Source organism: Paramisgurnus dabryanus, chromosome 19 (assembly GCF_030506205.2).
Source record: "Paramisgurnus dabryanus chromosome 19, PD_genome_1.1, whole genome shotgun sequence".
Classification (NCBI taxonomy): Eukaryota; Metazoa; Chordata; class Actinopteri; order Cypriniformes; family Cobitidae; genus Paramisgurnus; species Paramisgurnus dabryanus.
Window position 1 is genome coordinate 27,523,134 of NC_133355.1, and position 16,846 is coordinate 27,539,979.

The 16,846-nt window shown below is 37.6% G+C and overlaps 1 protein-coding gene across 4 annotated transcripts in view; it reads right to left on the bottom strand.

Annotated features, from left to right (window-relative positions):
* The window catches only part of nhsl3 (NHS like 3), a 49,698-nt gene that overhangs the window by 28,196 nt on the left and 4,656 nt on the right, over window positions 1–16,846 (bottom strand). For 2 of the 4 annotated variants that reach the window (XM_073812773.1, XM_073812772.1), the window contains exon 1: window positions 4,096–4,380. The exons of the other annotated variants lie outside the window; for them this stretch is intronic. In XM_073812773.1, the coding sequence (XP_073668874.1) occupies window positions 4,096–4,204 (109 nt within the window). In that variant the 5' untranslated portion in view covers window positions 4,205–4,380. Of the gene's footprint in view, window positions 1–4,095; window positions 4,381–16,846 lie in introns of those variants that run through there. 4 annotated transcript variants of the gene reach the window in all.

The following is a 16,846-nucleotide window of genomic DNA, read 5'->3' on the forward strand; positions in this document are numbered from 1 at the left end:
ACTAATATGGGAAGTAAACTGTACTTTTTTAAGAAAAGCATAAATACATGGAAAAGTATCAATGAGACACAATTTTTATACAGTACAGTAGTGGCCAAACGTAATGTCCAACTTTGAACAATTCACATCTTTGCTCTTTATTCAGAGCATTCACCAATTTGTATATATTTTACATTGGTGTATTTGAGTTGTAAACTGAAGCTAAGGTTTAAGAAAATTTAAAGGCGTTCTAAGCGAATCTGCGAGACGTTAGTTTTTGTAGACGTTTGAATTGTTTTCAAACAGACGGAGCGTAGCTAACTCCTCCTCCTCCCCTCCCTTCCGTGCTTTCATGAGCGCGCCCAACCCCCACCCACAAATCCTTTTTGTCGTTTATTGGCTGGAACCCTTTGTTTTGTTTTGTGATGCTAGGTTTGGCCACTATGTTGATATTGCCGTTTGTGAAGCCTGGGCTGTCTACAGAGATCGCGTTTTTTTACAGTTTGATCAGCGGACAGGCAGCAAGCAGATAGTGAGGAGATGTTTGCTGTATGTAACAAAATTTTTTATGGTCTAAAACGCGTCAATTCGCTTAGAGCACCTTTAAGGAGGCTTAACAAAAAAATAAAAAAATAAATACAAACAACACACAGGCATAGTTTATAAAAAGATACAGGAACATGACTACAAATTATTATCCATAAAATATGATCAACAAATATAAATAACAGATAAAACTGTGTATCAACTTTTTGTTTTCTTTGCATATTGTTTGCATTTTTGCCAATTATTTAGTCCATTTCGTACTATATACACCTTAAATTTTGATGGTTTGGAGGCATTAAAAAAACAATTTTATTGTATTAGTGTTGTAGTCAAGACCACCTAAACCGAGACCAAGTCATGACCAAAACACTTAAACACTAATTTCAAGAAAAATTCAAGAAAAATTTGCTTACCCCATTGGTAGATTTTTTTGATTGTTTTATACACAAAATCACTTAAATTTGATTTTTTTGGTCTAAAACTAGACTTATTTTCTTGGGTTGTTTTGCTCATCAAGAAAAAGCATCTTAATTTAAGTATTTTTAGATATTTTTACTGAAATCAAGACAAAAATAATAAGAATTTTTTCTTGCAAATAATTTTTTGCAGTGTGCCATCAGTTGTGGTCTTGACCGGTCTTGAAATAAAATTCAGAGTCCTCTTTGTCTGAGACCGAGACGAGACCGAGTAAAAATGCGGTCGATTCCAAGACGAGACCAAGACCTTTAAAAAGTGGTCTTGAGACCGAAACCGGTCTCGAGAACTACAACACTAGTATTTATTTATTGTACAAAACATCACTTTTGGTAGCCTGACTACGTCAGACTTTATACTTCCGCTAAATTTCATTACGCTTCTGTACTCAGTCTGAGATAGCTCCCATTCTAACCGTTTTCCTCCGGTCTCAAAACGCCGGTCCAATCAACAAACAGAGGGCGGGCTGAGAGCCGTGACGTAGACGCTAAGCGCGAATGTACGGTTGTTGTTTGTGGACATGGAGGCACAGAAAGCTATTTGCTCTGTTGTGGAGAACCGGCACTTGCCAACTTAAGCCCGAACAAGAAGAGTGTTTGTTAAACATTTTGAATGGAGATTATGTTGTTGCCCTACTCCAGACAGGTTTTGGTAAAGTTTAATTTATCAACTATTACCGATCTTCAGCGAGAAACTGTGTGCAGCACAGCTTCACATGCACAACGATTGAGAAATCATGGAAGGGAATTTCGTTGTTCACAGTTAATGGTGGAGGACGCATGGGCAAACATTCTTTGGTGACGTTCCTGATTAACCAGAAAATAAGGTAGGAAGATTTAATTTACATATGGTTATGGCTGTCTGGTGGAAGAGTTTGAGCGGAGAGAGGGGCGTTCCTCCACTTAGACGTGAAAGACACCGTAAGGATCGTGTTCTAGCTCTGGCCCGATTTACTTTACATAATCTGCAAAAGTCGTTCATAACCATGTTAACTCCGGTATTTCGCTCGATGGGTTTGTTTTCACATCATACGTGTGTTTTACTGCAGAAATTTGATGCGGCTGAGCTGGCGCATAACGCACATCATATCCAAACGTTATGTGATTGGCTTACGTTTAGACCAATGATTTTAAACTTCAGACAAGCCCCTCCCACGAGAAGGAAAACGATTGTCAATTATGCCCAGCCAGACTCTGTCTATGAAGCGAAGCAAAATAGCAGAGAATGGTATTACCAGGCTACACTTTTGGTGCTTCTTTAAATGGTTTGAGTTCATTTTCACTTTCCACATTCCCCGGTGGTAAGGTATTTTGATGCTGATGTTTTTGCATCTTGTGGGGTCCCAAGTAGGGTACATTACAAAGGATGTACAGGGAAGTTTTACATTTCTTTTCACTTAAAGGAATAGTTTACAAAAAAAGTAAATGATGTATCAATTATTTACCCTAAAGTTACTACAAACCTGTATTAATTTTTTTTGCTAAACATAAATTAAAGGGGACAGAGAATGAAAAAACATTTTTACCTTATCTTTGTTAAATTATGGTAGTCTACATGCATTCACGAACATACAAAAAGTGCTAGACATGCTAAACATCTCAGTCTCATAGAAATTCCTCTTTTAGAAATGTCAGCCAGAAAACGGCCCAATCTGAAAAACTGATGCTTATGACATCACAGGCATCTCACTGCCCCTCCACTTTAAAATAATTGGCTACATTTTTTGAGTGGCAGCAAAGTCAGCCAATCAGTAATGAGATTGCAAGTTAAGCCAGTAGGGGGAGCCAAATAGGTGCAAAACCACTTGTTTAAAATTCCCCACCCTAATAGAGCTATCTGAGAGAGGTTTTTAGGAAGCTTCTAAGGCATTACAGACCCAAACAAATTTTTTTTTGTCTACATGTCACATCACAGAACAAGGATAAATACCCTGTTCAATAATTCTATGTCACCTTTAAGATGTTTTAAAGAATGTTAATAACTAAACATATATGGGGCACCATTCACTTCCAGAGTAATATTTATATTCTACTACTAAGGTCAATGGTGCCCCAGATCTTTTTGGTTACAAATTTTATTTAAAATACTAATTTGTGTTCTGCAGAACAAAGACATTTATACAACTTGAGGGTGAGTAAATAAATTTTTTTTGGCAAACTATCCCTATAAAGGCATGGTCCATGATCTCTGAAAGCCAATGTTGACATTTGAAATCACTTAAACAAACACACCCCTACCCCAATAGAATCTGCACCTTCTTTTGATAGACCCGCCCCACACATATGCAACACAGGCAATGATGTCTTTTAATAGACATGCACCTTACTACTGAATGGCTACACGTGTGTTTTGGGTAGTCGACCCGACTCCCTTTCCCAAAGCTTTTTTAAAAATCGTGCACTCCGCCAAGTACAGATTTCTTGTATTTCATTAAGACACAATCGAGACAGAGATGAAAGTTTTTTTTTTGAAAGTCAAACATGCGTCTCCCTTCGAATTGCACTTTTGATTTCAGTTTCTGTTTGAATGAGCGTCTCAGCACTCTGGTATTTTCCCTTATGATTTTATATGGCAGGAAACAGTAAAGCCATCTCACAAAATCATGTTGATACTCTTCTACAGTATGTGTCTGCAACCCCCCCCCCCCCCAGATCTCATCTATAATGTGCTCTGGAAATGAGAGGTTGCTTACAAGTCTGATAGCTTAATAATAGAGCTGTGATGGTTGGGTATTTACGGCATGAACCTGTTTATTACCTTACTAGAAAAGAGGAAAGCAAGTCATAAATGATGGACCCAGGACAGTTTTACAGCATTTTCCCATCCTATTAACACACCCAAACCTCCCAGTCTTTAAAAGAATAGAGGAAGCGATGAAACACCTGGATACTTTCCTTCCCACATCGACAAAAACTGGGACACACATTCACAAGCTCTCTGAATTCCCACAGTAACAAAAACAGATAGAGTACCAACAAAACAAAAGTATCATGGTACTATACTTCTCTTTTAGACATAATTATATATGAAAAGTGTATAATAGACACAGCCTGTGTCACAAATATATACAGATGTAATTTTGTAATATTCCCTTACCTGCTTTGAATATATCCACATGTTTAAAGGACCAAATGGACTTTACTTTTCTAGTTTGGGGAGTGTTGTTACGGCTCGCCTGGTTCTTCTTACTGTTGGAGTTCCCCATGGCATTAGTCTCAGCCCCCACCGGTTTCCACAATCCCAAAACATGCACGTGTTCCACATGTGGACCTTCACCCTCTTACTTTATCCTGGTGCATTTAAATCCCTCTTTTTAGCTGTCACAGCACAGACCGAGATGTCCTGCTCTCAGATGCTCTTTCGATCCAGTGCGTGTGTGCAGTGCGCGAGTATGTGTGTATGAGACCCTCCCTCCTCGCCTCTCTGATTCACAAACACGATCAGTCACAGCTCACTCCCAGCAGTAAGAATATGAGGAAGGACGGATAGCGGCTTGCTTGTGTCCACACATTTTAGAGCACTCTCACATATTTACTGCCTGCGGTTTAACTGCAGTGAGTTGATCAGCAATTGTCTCTTATTGCCTTTCAGCATTTTATAGCTTTGCCTTAGGGGCTCCATACTTCAGTTTACACGACTGCCTGCTTTTATTTTTTCGCTCTTCATACACTGAATCCGAAGGACGCCATCTGAGAAATGTTTTGTTAAACTGTAGGCCAGTTAATCTCATGCAATCTGTCTAGAGATATTATATTTCACCCCATAAGTCAAAATAAGATTTTTTAATAATAAACAAATTTGACAGGAGAATGAGATTTGCTGTGCATTACGGTAATGGAATTCAGCTTTGTATTGCATTATGATAATGAAAACTGGAGTTGAGAATGTGCTTTATTGTCATGAAAATTATCTATATAGTCCTAAAATAAGGTTCATACAGTGCTCTGTGTCACAGTCTTTTGTTTTTCCCCTCAGCTTACTGTCTTTCACTTTGTCTTTCACTGTTTCTCTATCATGTAACCTGAGATTTCATTTGACTCAGATCTATAGCATGAAGTGCATAACCGATAAGAAGAATATCAGGCCATTTCAGCTACTCTAACTGTACGCCAATGTACAATAAACAACATGAAACATTTGAATAATTTGTAATCACAGGGTTAAATTGAATGTTTACCTAAATAAACAATGGCCCTGACTCTTGCATTATTTATGTTTAGGTTCAATCATTTCACTTTAATGGCAATGAAATGGTTTTAGACATACAGTATAGTGGTGGTTTCCCAGACAGGGATTAGACTAGTCCTATACTAAAATAAATGTAAGAGCTGTCCAAAATGAAAACAGCTTGCACTGACATATCTCAAAAACATCAGTGACCTTTGACCTCTGCATTTAATCCATCCAGTGAATAGTGAACACACATACAGCTATCACGGCAGCACCCGGGAGCAATTGAGGTTAAGGTGCCTTGCTCAAGGGCACCACAGCACAACCGACCGGTCATGAGCCTCGAACCAGCAACTCTGGGGTTACAAGCCTGACACTCTCTTCCCAGACACTCCTAGAAACACTATCTACATTACATCATCTGTTTCTCACTACTGAGTCGAGCCATATATCACAACAAACCGTTCTCAACTACCACATAGTCAAATAGGGTGGCCATACTGTACATGCCATTTTCTCCAGACGCGTCCTGGCCAGGATTTTGGGTGCATCCTCCGTAAGTCGCATTGGTCGACCGCATACATCATCGAGGTTTAATATCTCAGGTTCAATTTCAAAAAAGCAACCGTTACGTTTCAAGGAAGCAATAAAATTCTAATGATTGTATGTCTTAAAAGATTAGTCAATTTTCTTTAAAAAAATTCAGATAATTTACTCACCACCATGTCATCCAAAATGTTGATGTCTTTCTTTGTTCAGTCGAGAAGAAATAAATTTTTTTGAGGAAAACATTCCAGGATTTTTCTCATTTTAATGGACTTTAATGGACCCCAACACTTAACAGTTTTAATGCAGTTTAAAATTGCAGTTTTAAAGAACTCTAAACGATCCCAAACGAGGCATAAGGGTTTTATCTAGCGAAACGATTGTCATTTTTGACAATAAAAATTTGCACTTTAAAACTACAACTTCTCATCTATCTCCGGTCCTGTGACGCGCCAGCGCGACCTCATGTAATACGTCATCACGCCGAAAGGTCACGGATGACGTATGCAAAACTACGCCCCAGTGTTTACAAGTGTGGAGCAAGAGGACCGTTCTGACGTTGTTGTGTGTGGAATGATACTAATTAATGTCTTTGTGTCAGTTTATTCTTTAAAATGGTCTGCAAATGTGTGTTTCACGTGACCTTTCCACGGCATTACGCAATTGCGTGAGGTTGCGCTGGTGCGTCACAGAACCGGAAATAGACGAGAATTTGTAGTTTAAAAGTGCATATTTTTTATTTTTCTTGTCAAAAATTACAATCGTTTCGCTAGATAAGACCCTTATGCCTCGTTTGGGATCATTTAGAGTCCTTTGAAACTTAATTGAAACTGCAATTTTAAACTGTTTAAATGTGTAGGGGTCCATTAAAGTCCATTAAAATGAGAAAAATCCTGGAATGTTTTCCTCAAAAAACATAATTTCTTCTTGACTAAACAGAGAAAGACATCAACATTTTTGATGACATGGTGGTGAGTAAATAATCTGGATTTTTTTTTAAGAAAATGGACTAATCCTTTATGAGAAATAAATCTTAATTTTATAATGTTTTTAACTGAAATGTGAGAACCTCGATGAAGTATGCACCAATGCGACTTCCGGAGAATGCACCTGAAATCTTGGCCATGACGCGGCTGGCGAAAATGGCACGTATGGCCACCCTACAGTCAAACCATCACCATCGCACTTTAAAGATATCCTTAAAAATGCTAACACAAAAGTGTAACTGCTTTAACATTTTACCATAGACCAAATCCAGTTCTAAAGATACATTACACAGCAGGTTTGTCTAATACAAGCATACATCAATTTACAAACACAATGGGGAGTATACCGCAAAAAGCTTTCAGATGATTTCATCACAGGCTAATGGCTAATATTGCCATTAGCCATAAAATCTTTATAAATTGATGTCACTCTTATACTGCTCAATGCATTAAGCTCAGAAAAGCTTTCTAAATCGCTATCACCCCTGCCATTCAGTTCAGCTCATCTTAATTCTGTGGGTTTAGTCTTCTTCAATGAAACCTGCAACTGTGCCCTGGGAGGAGCAATGGAAGCTTGTGATCTGAAGAGAGGATTTTTAACTGACAGGTATGTATGTGATGCCCTAAAGGTGTAGTAATATTAAGCATAGCATGGGACCATAAAGTATGTCACAGTATGTGAAATATAGAAAAAAACCTAAAATGATACTGCTCTAAATTGTATCACGCACTGTAAATATGCAAGACGTCAAATTAAATTAGAATTTCTGGTCTCTAAACTATCCCTAAAATATCAAAAGTGTCTAAAGGTAGAAGATCCTTTTCATATATATATATATATACATATATATATATATATATATATATATATATATATATATATATATATATATATGTGTGTGTGTGTGTGTGTGTGTCTGGGTCTGTTTGTCTCATTGTCCTCGGGATCGAGGAACAAAATCCTAGCGTAGGGGCCATTCGCATGAAATGCAAGTGTCACACAGTATTGTGGTTTAATATCTGCTCAGTTCCAGACAGGCTAACTATTGCGGCATTAGTATATTACCCAGACGAGTTATGTGAGTGCTTTGTTCCATACAGGCTAACTATTGTGAAATAAGTACATTTACTAGTAAATTATGTAAATGCTTTGTTAAAGAGAAAAGTCTTCAGTTTAGATTTAAAGTGATCGACTGTGTCTGATTCTCGGACATCAGTTGGCAAATCACACCGAGGAGTCAGCCGACATTGGCTTAACTTAGCACCCTCTTCTATATGTTACATTATTACTACGCTCCAGTGGCGGTTCTACACGGGGGCCAAGGGTGGCCCGTGCCTCTGTAGACAAGTCCCTGGCCACTCCTGTGGCCACCCCCGTGCTAACCAAATAAAAAAAAGTATAAATTTATTTTGATTTTACACGCAAGCGCCAAAAGCGGAACTAATGCGACGCAACGTTCTACACGGGCAAATTAGAGCGGCGCACCCAACCACTGTAGCCGGCGGCTGCTGCTCGGCGAGTGTCAATTCGTTCCCAATCTCCTGATGTTGTGAATGTGTATGCAGGTTTGGGCACTGGTAAGGACTCTAGCTCACTTCACATTGGGACACTGTTCACTTGTTCTCCTGTGACGTAGCTGCTTAAGCCCGGTGATCATTTACAGCTGTTACTCATCAACAACCCGCAAAACCAACATCTCACTAACTTTTTAAAGTTTACACATTGTAAAAAGCGCTGTAATTATGCTTTTACATATACGTGCATAAAATTTTAGGAATATAATTAAATGTTACATATAAAAATGTTTACAATTTAAAATAAATATTATTTTAAATACTGATTAGATTGTGGTCACTAACTGTCTAGCAATGTGTGTTTATATGTGAACTAAAACAAACGTTTGTCTTTATAAAAGTTTGCATTTCATAAAGTTTATTGAGTAGGCTCGCATGATTTTCAGTTGGGGGGGCTTTATAAAAGAGCCCAGCTCCCCTTTTGCACCTGCACTCACTCTTGTATTAAATAAATATTTATATGATTGAAAAGTAAAATAAAGTCCCAGAAAGGGATAAGACTAGTCCTAGAATAAAATAAATGTAAGAGCTGTCCAAACTGAAAACAACTTGCAATGCCATATCTTAAAATAAACCAGTGCCCTTTGTTTTGCTTCAAAATGCACACAAGTAATGTATTTATTTAGTAAGGCATGTTTGTTAAAACTAGTTATATTTCTTAATTAAACTAAGGCCTAGTCCTGTCTTAAACTAATTCCTGTAACCACCCCTATAATCTTTAAATATAATTTCTTGCCATTTTTTTATGTGCCCCTCTGGTAAAACACTGGCCCCTCCTTGGCCCCCCTAGTGAAATTTGTCTAGAACCGCCACTGCTACGCTCGCTTGTAAAGTTTACTCATAACCGCTGTATTTTGCTACTTATGTTGTCTGTCGATTTTTCTGTGTTTTTCCCTGTTTCTATTAATGTAAAGCTTCTTTGAAACAATTACGGATTGCGAAAAGCGCTATATAAATAAAATTGAATTGAACAGACAAGAATGTCTGCGAGAAAATTTGTTGTAAAGATTGTGCTGAATTATGTCCATTACAGTCTTGTGGCAATTCGTACATATTTTACAATTTACTTACAATTTACTTTTGCCACTATGACTTTGGGGTTAGAGGTTGGGGTTTCATTATTGATTTTAAAATAATCATACATTTTTGTACAATTTACTTACGCCCCTGTGACATTGGGGTTAGGGGTGATGTTTCATTATTGTTTTTTATAATAATCATATGTATTTGTACAATTTACTTTTGCCCCTTTGACAATAGGGTTAAGGGTGGGTTTCATTGTTGTTTTTTATAATAATCGTACGTATTTGTACGGTTTACTTTCACCCCTGTGACGTTCGGGTTAAAGGCGGGGTGCATGATTATTGACAAAAAACACTTTGGAAAAGGGAGTCGGGCTGACTACCGAAACAAACTTGTAGCCAATCAGCAGCAAGGGGCGTGTCTACTAACCAACATCGTTGCCTGGGGCACGTTCAAGTTCAAACCGGTGCGCAACGTTTTGCTACGGTATCCGTGTTGAAAAACAAGTTTCTTGGAAACGGTGTGCACCGGTGTGCCGGGTTTCAGATACGTTTTCTTTTGTTTAGTGGGTGTGTCAGAACTGCAGTTCAATTAGCACGTGGTACTAAAGAGCCAGCTTGCACAATGGGTCCAAGTTGGACTGTTCTCTTTAATTCTGGTTGGTAAGTGCAGTCTGTAACATCAAGTGTATTTCATAGTATTTATTATAACGATTTCATCAGGCATGAGAAACATTTAAAAAACAACACAAAGAATGGCCTTCTCAGCTATCGTAAATAAACAAACTCTACATTTACAAATAAACATTTAAAAAAAAAACTCTCATTAGCTCCATCACACGCATGACGTATTTTATAACATAAACTGGGATACAGTGTGCACACTAACATACAGTACTAGTGTTACAAAACCATAACTACAAAACCTTTTGTATTCACTCCACTATGTGTCTTCGTAATCTTTATCAGTGAATATATTCACTATGTAACCTTCATTTGCCATACCCTAAATTTAACCACCAGAAATCATGCCAAAATAACTACCTCACTGCTAGTCATACAATTTAAATCATTAAAATGAGTTGGCAGAGTGTGAGGTGTTAATGGACACTGTTGTCAAGGTGAACTTCACCTCTAGAAACTAAAGAAAGTAAGCCCTCCATCTGTGCATGAGTAAGCATGTGTATGTGAGCCAGTACATAACTGTGTCAATTTCCATGTCATTACATTTAACACTATCCTGTATTAGAAATCTTAGTTTAGCACACGTGAACAAAAATTGCAATATATCCAAATAAGTTAAGCATTGGAAGTAGATTCCATATGACTTTGCCTCCCTAAATATAATGTAATTATCTTGTAATGACATAGAGATACTGATAAGGAAGATAAGCATTTTGCTCCACACTGCTCTCTTGTGGTTGAAGTTGGACCTACAAAGAGGCTGATTAATGCATTACATCATTGATACGGTAACTCAAAACCAGCTGTACTTGCTGTTCTCAGGAATACAAAAAGAATGAGAACATTTTGCTAAATTTAACAGTCAAATCTGCAATTGTTCTTGATTTGCTGGGATATTGCCATACTGGAATGAGGGATGTAATCCGATCGGCCTCAAGTCGAAATCCATCCACCTGCATTCCACCAGATCCAAGAGTTGGCAGACCCACAGACAATTTACCTGCTGCCAATCAGCTCTCCTGCACTCAAGAGGACCTGCTTCTCTATTATTATTATAATATATATATTGCCCTTTCATGAGTATAACTTCTTAAAAGTTTTGGTTAAAATAAACAAATAAATAAAGGAAAAAAACAAGGTTAAATGTTAAAAATAACTTTACCCTGTCTGAATCTTCAAAGCGTTTCTGTGTGTTCATTGTTCCCAGTCTTCATTCCTAGCATGCCTGCTCAAAGGTTTAGAGTTATGAAGAGTGCAGGTAGAAAAGGCTCAAGGTCAAGACAAGATGATGAGTCATCATAACCATTATAAGAACTGAAAAGATAGTCTGCGTCTGAAATCTCTAAAATGCTGCCTTCCAAGGCAGGAATGCATCAACGTCCGAATCCATGTTTGACTCTTAAGAAACCTTCATCGGCTTGTCCCACAATTTTGTACGTGGGATATGATTTGTCGACCCTGGTCGAGTTTGAAAATATAAAACGGGGGCCAAGAAGGTGCCTGGATCACAAATTTAAAGGCAGAGTGCATGATTTCTGAAAATGCTTCAGGAAAGGGAGTTGGGCCGACTACCAAAAACAATTGTAGCCAATCAGCAGTAAGGGGCGTGTCTACTAACCGACAACATTGCCTAGGTTGCGTAAGTGTGGGGCGGGTCTATCAAAAGAAGGTCCAGATTCTATTGGGTTAAGGGCGTGTTTGTTTAGGTGATTGTCAACATTGGCTTTCAGAGATCATGTACCCCGCCTTTAATGTAAATAAAGTTATTATTTTTACTTTAGTATTACAGTTTTCAAATAGGGGATAAGTTATCGCAAAGGCTCTGATTATATTTTTGCACTGCCTATGAAGGCTGTCTGAATGCATTTCCGACGTCATTGCCTCATGAATCAACATTAAGGACAAGGTTAAATCAACGTTAAAGCAACACCAAAGAGTTTTTTTTTACCTTAAAATAATGTTTCCAAAAACATTCATCCACTCGAAACAGGGTGAATGGCACTTTCACATTTGCTTTGCAGCCCTCTATCGGCCAAAACCGCACTAAAGAAGTTTCCAACCGTCGGGTAGTGGTCCTGTAGTTCGAGTGAAAACTACAAAAACTTGCTTTACGGCAGACCTACAATCCAATCAGAGCCAGCTATGCTGCAGTATTTACCACAGTGGTAATGAACAATTACGCGTCTAACCTGTAGGGGGAGCAAAGAGCAATAACTCTTTAGTGTTGCTTTAAATTACCTTTTGATTTGGCAAATTGAATCAACATTTATATCGCAACATTTTTTCGTTTCACTTTCAACATGGGTGAATTAAGATATTTTCGTCAACAGCGAATTAACTTGCCCACTGGCCTACTAATCATCCCTCATACAAATTGGCTAAATCACTTCATCTCCTTTCCACTAATAAGCTGGTGTGTGGTGGGCGTTCTGGCGCAATATGGCTGCCGTCGCATCATCCAGGTGGATGCTGCACATTGGTGGTGGTTGAGGAGATTCCCCCGTTCATAAGTAAAGCGGTTTGAGTACTGAGAAAAGCGCTATATAAATGTAATGAATTATTATTATTATTATTATTAACGTTGAAATATGCATTGATTTTACTAATTGAATAAACACTGATATCAAGTTTAGCATTAACTGTTGTTTCAACGTTATATCAACGTTATATCAACGTTAAACAAATAACTGACATTATTTCAACCAAATTTCAACGTTGAAGGTCGGTCATGTGCCAGCTCGGATGGTATGAATGCATTTCAGATTTCTAATAAAGAAGAGCCTCTAGTAAATTTAAGTCATGTATTTCCTCTTAAGATTCGCTAACAGTATCTCAAATTGTGCTCAGATCTGCCAAAATACTAAAGTCCAAAATCCAGAGATTACTATACAAGCTCAAAGAGTTCCCATCAAATTTATCCAAATAATTTGAACTACTTTGAGTTTAAAGCTCTATTTTTGTACTGCATATTTATTTTTCTTTCTATTTTTATTTTCCACACCAAGTAAAAAAAGAGCAATAAAATCTCACTCTGGGGACGCAGTGCTTTTCGAACGGCATGTTGTGTATGGAATGACAGCGCCTGGAATCTTTCCATCCACTATTGTATTAATAGAAGTAAACAATGACATATGAACATTGGGTGGTTACCATGGCAACAGGAATTTTCCCCACACTGTTGTTTAGGTTTATAGCAACGAAGTTCGGGTGTGTCATCAGCACCCCATGTCGAGATTGTGTGTATGTTTGAGTTGTTGTTAGACAGTCGGGTGTAACCATCATGTCCCGGACTGAGGCCAGAAAACTTCACGACCTTGGCAGCTTTCTTTCAGAAACGCACTCCTCAATTTTGTGTTAACTCTCGTGAGTTTAAAACTCTTTTTTTGTTCAGTCACACTGATATCGCCCTTGTTTTTCACAGTTAGCCTACATAAAACAGCCCAGCTAAGAACTTTTACACAAGTGGGAGTTGTGAAGCTATGTGAAATCTTATTATACACTATCAGAAAAAAATGGCCAATAAATGTTCCCAGGCTTTCCCTGGGGCAGCACATTTTAAAAAGGTCCTATATGTAGGCTACCACTTAGGTACAGATATGTATACATTTGGTACAATTATGCACTATTTGGTACCAATATGGACCTCTAAAGTAATATGACCTATTTAGGTGCCAAGGTGTACTTTATGAAAGAGTACTAATACAGTGGCAGCTAGGGATCATATTTTGACCATTTAGTTTAATTCCCCATATCCTGACATTATAAGAGATGTATGCATCAGCCTGCCTGACAGATTTGTGCTATTAAAAATAAGCCTTTTTACTTACTTATGTAAATGCAGAAGGTGAGAGAGGGCATCCATTACTGTGAGTTACCACACACACTGTGATACATGAGATGACCAATTGGACCATGCAGGAAGGATGCACATGTAAAAGTTTCTAGGTTTCATAAAAACCTGGTGCTGTATTGATGCAATGCGTTTATATATATTTACGTTTATGCATTTGCCAAATGCAACTTACAGTGCATTAAGATTCCTATACATTTCATGTGTTTCCTGAGAATCAAACCCATGACCATGTTATTTCTAGCACTCTGCTTGACTGGTTACAAGTTAGCAGCTACAGAAACAACAGATGTGTAACTTTAAAGTTGTCTGAGTTGACAAGTGTTCGGAAAATTTAATTACTCCCTTTTGTTTCTGTTCTTTCTGGGGTTGTATATCGATGTCCCCGAATGCCATTAAACATTCACATGTTCTTTATTTCTGAGCTATTATGAACAGCTCATGTTTCATTGAACCACAAGTCATGACTCTGTATTGGCATTTGAGATCATAGGTAACAGATGTCTAGCCATTACAAGAATGATACAAGCCCACTTCTTCATTTGTCATTTCCATTTTACAGTAACGGTGGTCGATACGCCAAGTCGCGTTTCATATTGACAGATGAATACGCTCAGTTTATTAAATAGCCTACGTCTTAGTTTATTAAATATGCTTAGTTTATTTAGTAATTATTATACATTTATTAAATATCTCTTGCAAACTACGAAGGGACAATAAATCAATACACTGCCATGGTAATGCTAGACAGATACTTTGTTTACACAGTCCTACCGTAATTTTGTCACTCCTAGACGTACGTGGCGAAAGTCATTGTCTCACCAGGCTATGTTTATTCGGCTATCCAGTGCTGAGCTTCGATGAAACTTCACGAGACCGGGGAAATGCTTCCACAGGGCGGGAGATACGCGCCGTGATTGACAGCTTTGACACCAAACGGATATACGTGAAATATACGTGAAAATCACAACTTTTCATTGGCCATTTAGATATGGGAAGCATACTGTATACGGAAATGAACCTGGACATTCAATCTGTCGAAAAATCTCAAAATCGGCAAAATGGACATACGTGGTTTTCATAGCACAGCGACGATATGATATTATGTAGTAAATGTGTTTTGAGCACAAACAATACCACTGATAAAGAATGGTTTTGAAAGTTTTTGACTTTGTTCAAACTGAGGCCCTCAACATGAGTGACGCAAGGGTTTAGCTCAGCCTCCAGAAAATTCCTGAATCAGGACAGTCTATCCGACTCATACTTTATGTGTATCTCTCTCAAATAGAAACTCATAAAAATACAACCTACAAAGAAAAATAACCTTTGTACACTCCTTTTAAAAAGGTTCTAATATGTACCATTTACTGTAGGTATAAATTTGAGGTAACAGAATGCACCTTTTAGGTTCAAAAGTGTACCAGTGGCAACTTTTGTACCTTCTTGTAACTTTTTTCAGAGTGTACACAATGAAAAATCTACCACCAAATAGGGAAATCAAGGCAAGCAACTGTATTATCCATACCTATTGTTAGAGATTTGAACGAGCCCTTACCCTAAATATTACCTCATGCGAAACTGATCCTGGTTCTTACCCACCTGACTTAAAATTTCTATTCTGGCAGACAACATATTAGGTGAAAAATACTAAAGGAAGGACCTGAGACTCATCATGGACTCTTCTGACTTATGGTCTTGAAAGCATCCAACCATGACACCATAACACCCAGCCACAGACAAGCATTTACTGTATCAATTTACTGCAAAGGTATAAAGTACACATGAAGTGCTGTTTGTGTGCCTCACTATCTAAAAGTTTTGTTTGTAGAGATTGTGAAACAAAGATTAAATAGATACAAGGGCAGAGAGAAAAAGAGAAAGAGAGAGGAAAAGGGAAGTTATTTTAGAAAAAAAAACCTTTTAAGAAAAATCCCCACTCAGTCATCTTTCTGTTTCAGTAAAAGTCTCGCAGACCTTTCAACACTTTAGCAGCATCTCTATCCCCAGCACAACAGTTTTCAGCATGAAATGACTAGAAAATGCTATAAATCAGAGAGTCCAAAGCATAATAATATGAATAATAATATAATATGAATAATATGTTATTTTGATGTCCAGCTAAAGTCTCTAATGTCTTAAAATCCACACGCTATTTCAGAGTAATAAGTGTGAGACTTGAGGGGGCAGGAAGAGAAAAAAATCCAAAATCTGAGCAGTCTTCTGTTTTTCTGGTTTGACCTCCACAATAAAGTGGCCTAGCAGGTTTTAGAGTAAATGTCCAAAAAGACATCAGAAACCATCTGAAACAAGGCCTTTGCAATTCCTTAAGAAAAACCGGGGATGAAAACTATAATGGGTATCAGCAGATAAAAGCATTCAGAATTCATACTGTGTGATTATTTTGAATTGGGTCATAATGACATCAGAATTGCAGTTTGTACGCTCTGCACTTCTAGGATTTTACGACATTATAATTTGAAACAAGGATTAAAAATTATCGGTATCTATCGGTTTCGGCAGATGTTAGGCTAAGTAATCGAATATCAGTATCAGCAAAAACATATCTATGCACCACTAAATAAAAAGTATAATCAATGCATTCAAACAAATTAAGGTAGTAAAAAGGCTTTTAGTATTATTAAGAAGTTGCTGTTATATTTTAGATGGTTGTTTAGATGTCGCTAGAGAGTTTATGGTTGTTGTACTGTACTGAGTAAAGATGTACCGGCCTATAATTGGTATCGGCACTATCAGATATCAACTGATTGTTTGAAAACAGCCAATAGTCAAAGCTGATTTATTATCTAGGCAAGGTGATGAAAAAAGTGTCAGAAACAAAATTTCATGACAATGACAAAAGAATGGCCATTTGTAAGCTCTGCATTGCTAGATTTCACAACAAAATTTGAAATAATATGTAAAAGGCAGAACCTTTATCTGTATTAGTATCAGCAGATGCCTATTTAATTTTTTCAATTCATGTAAAGCTGCTTTGAAACAATTAACAATTGTGA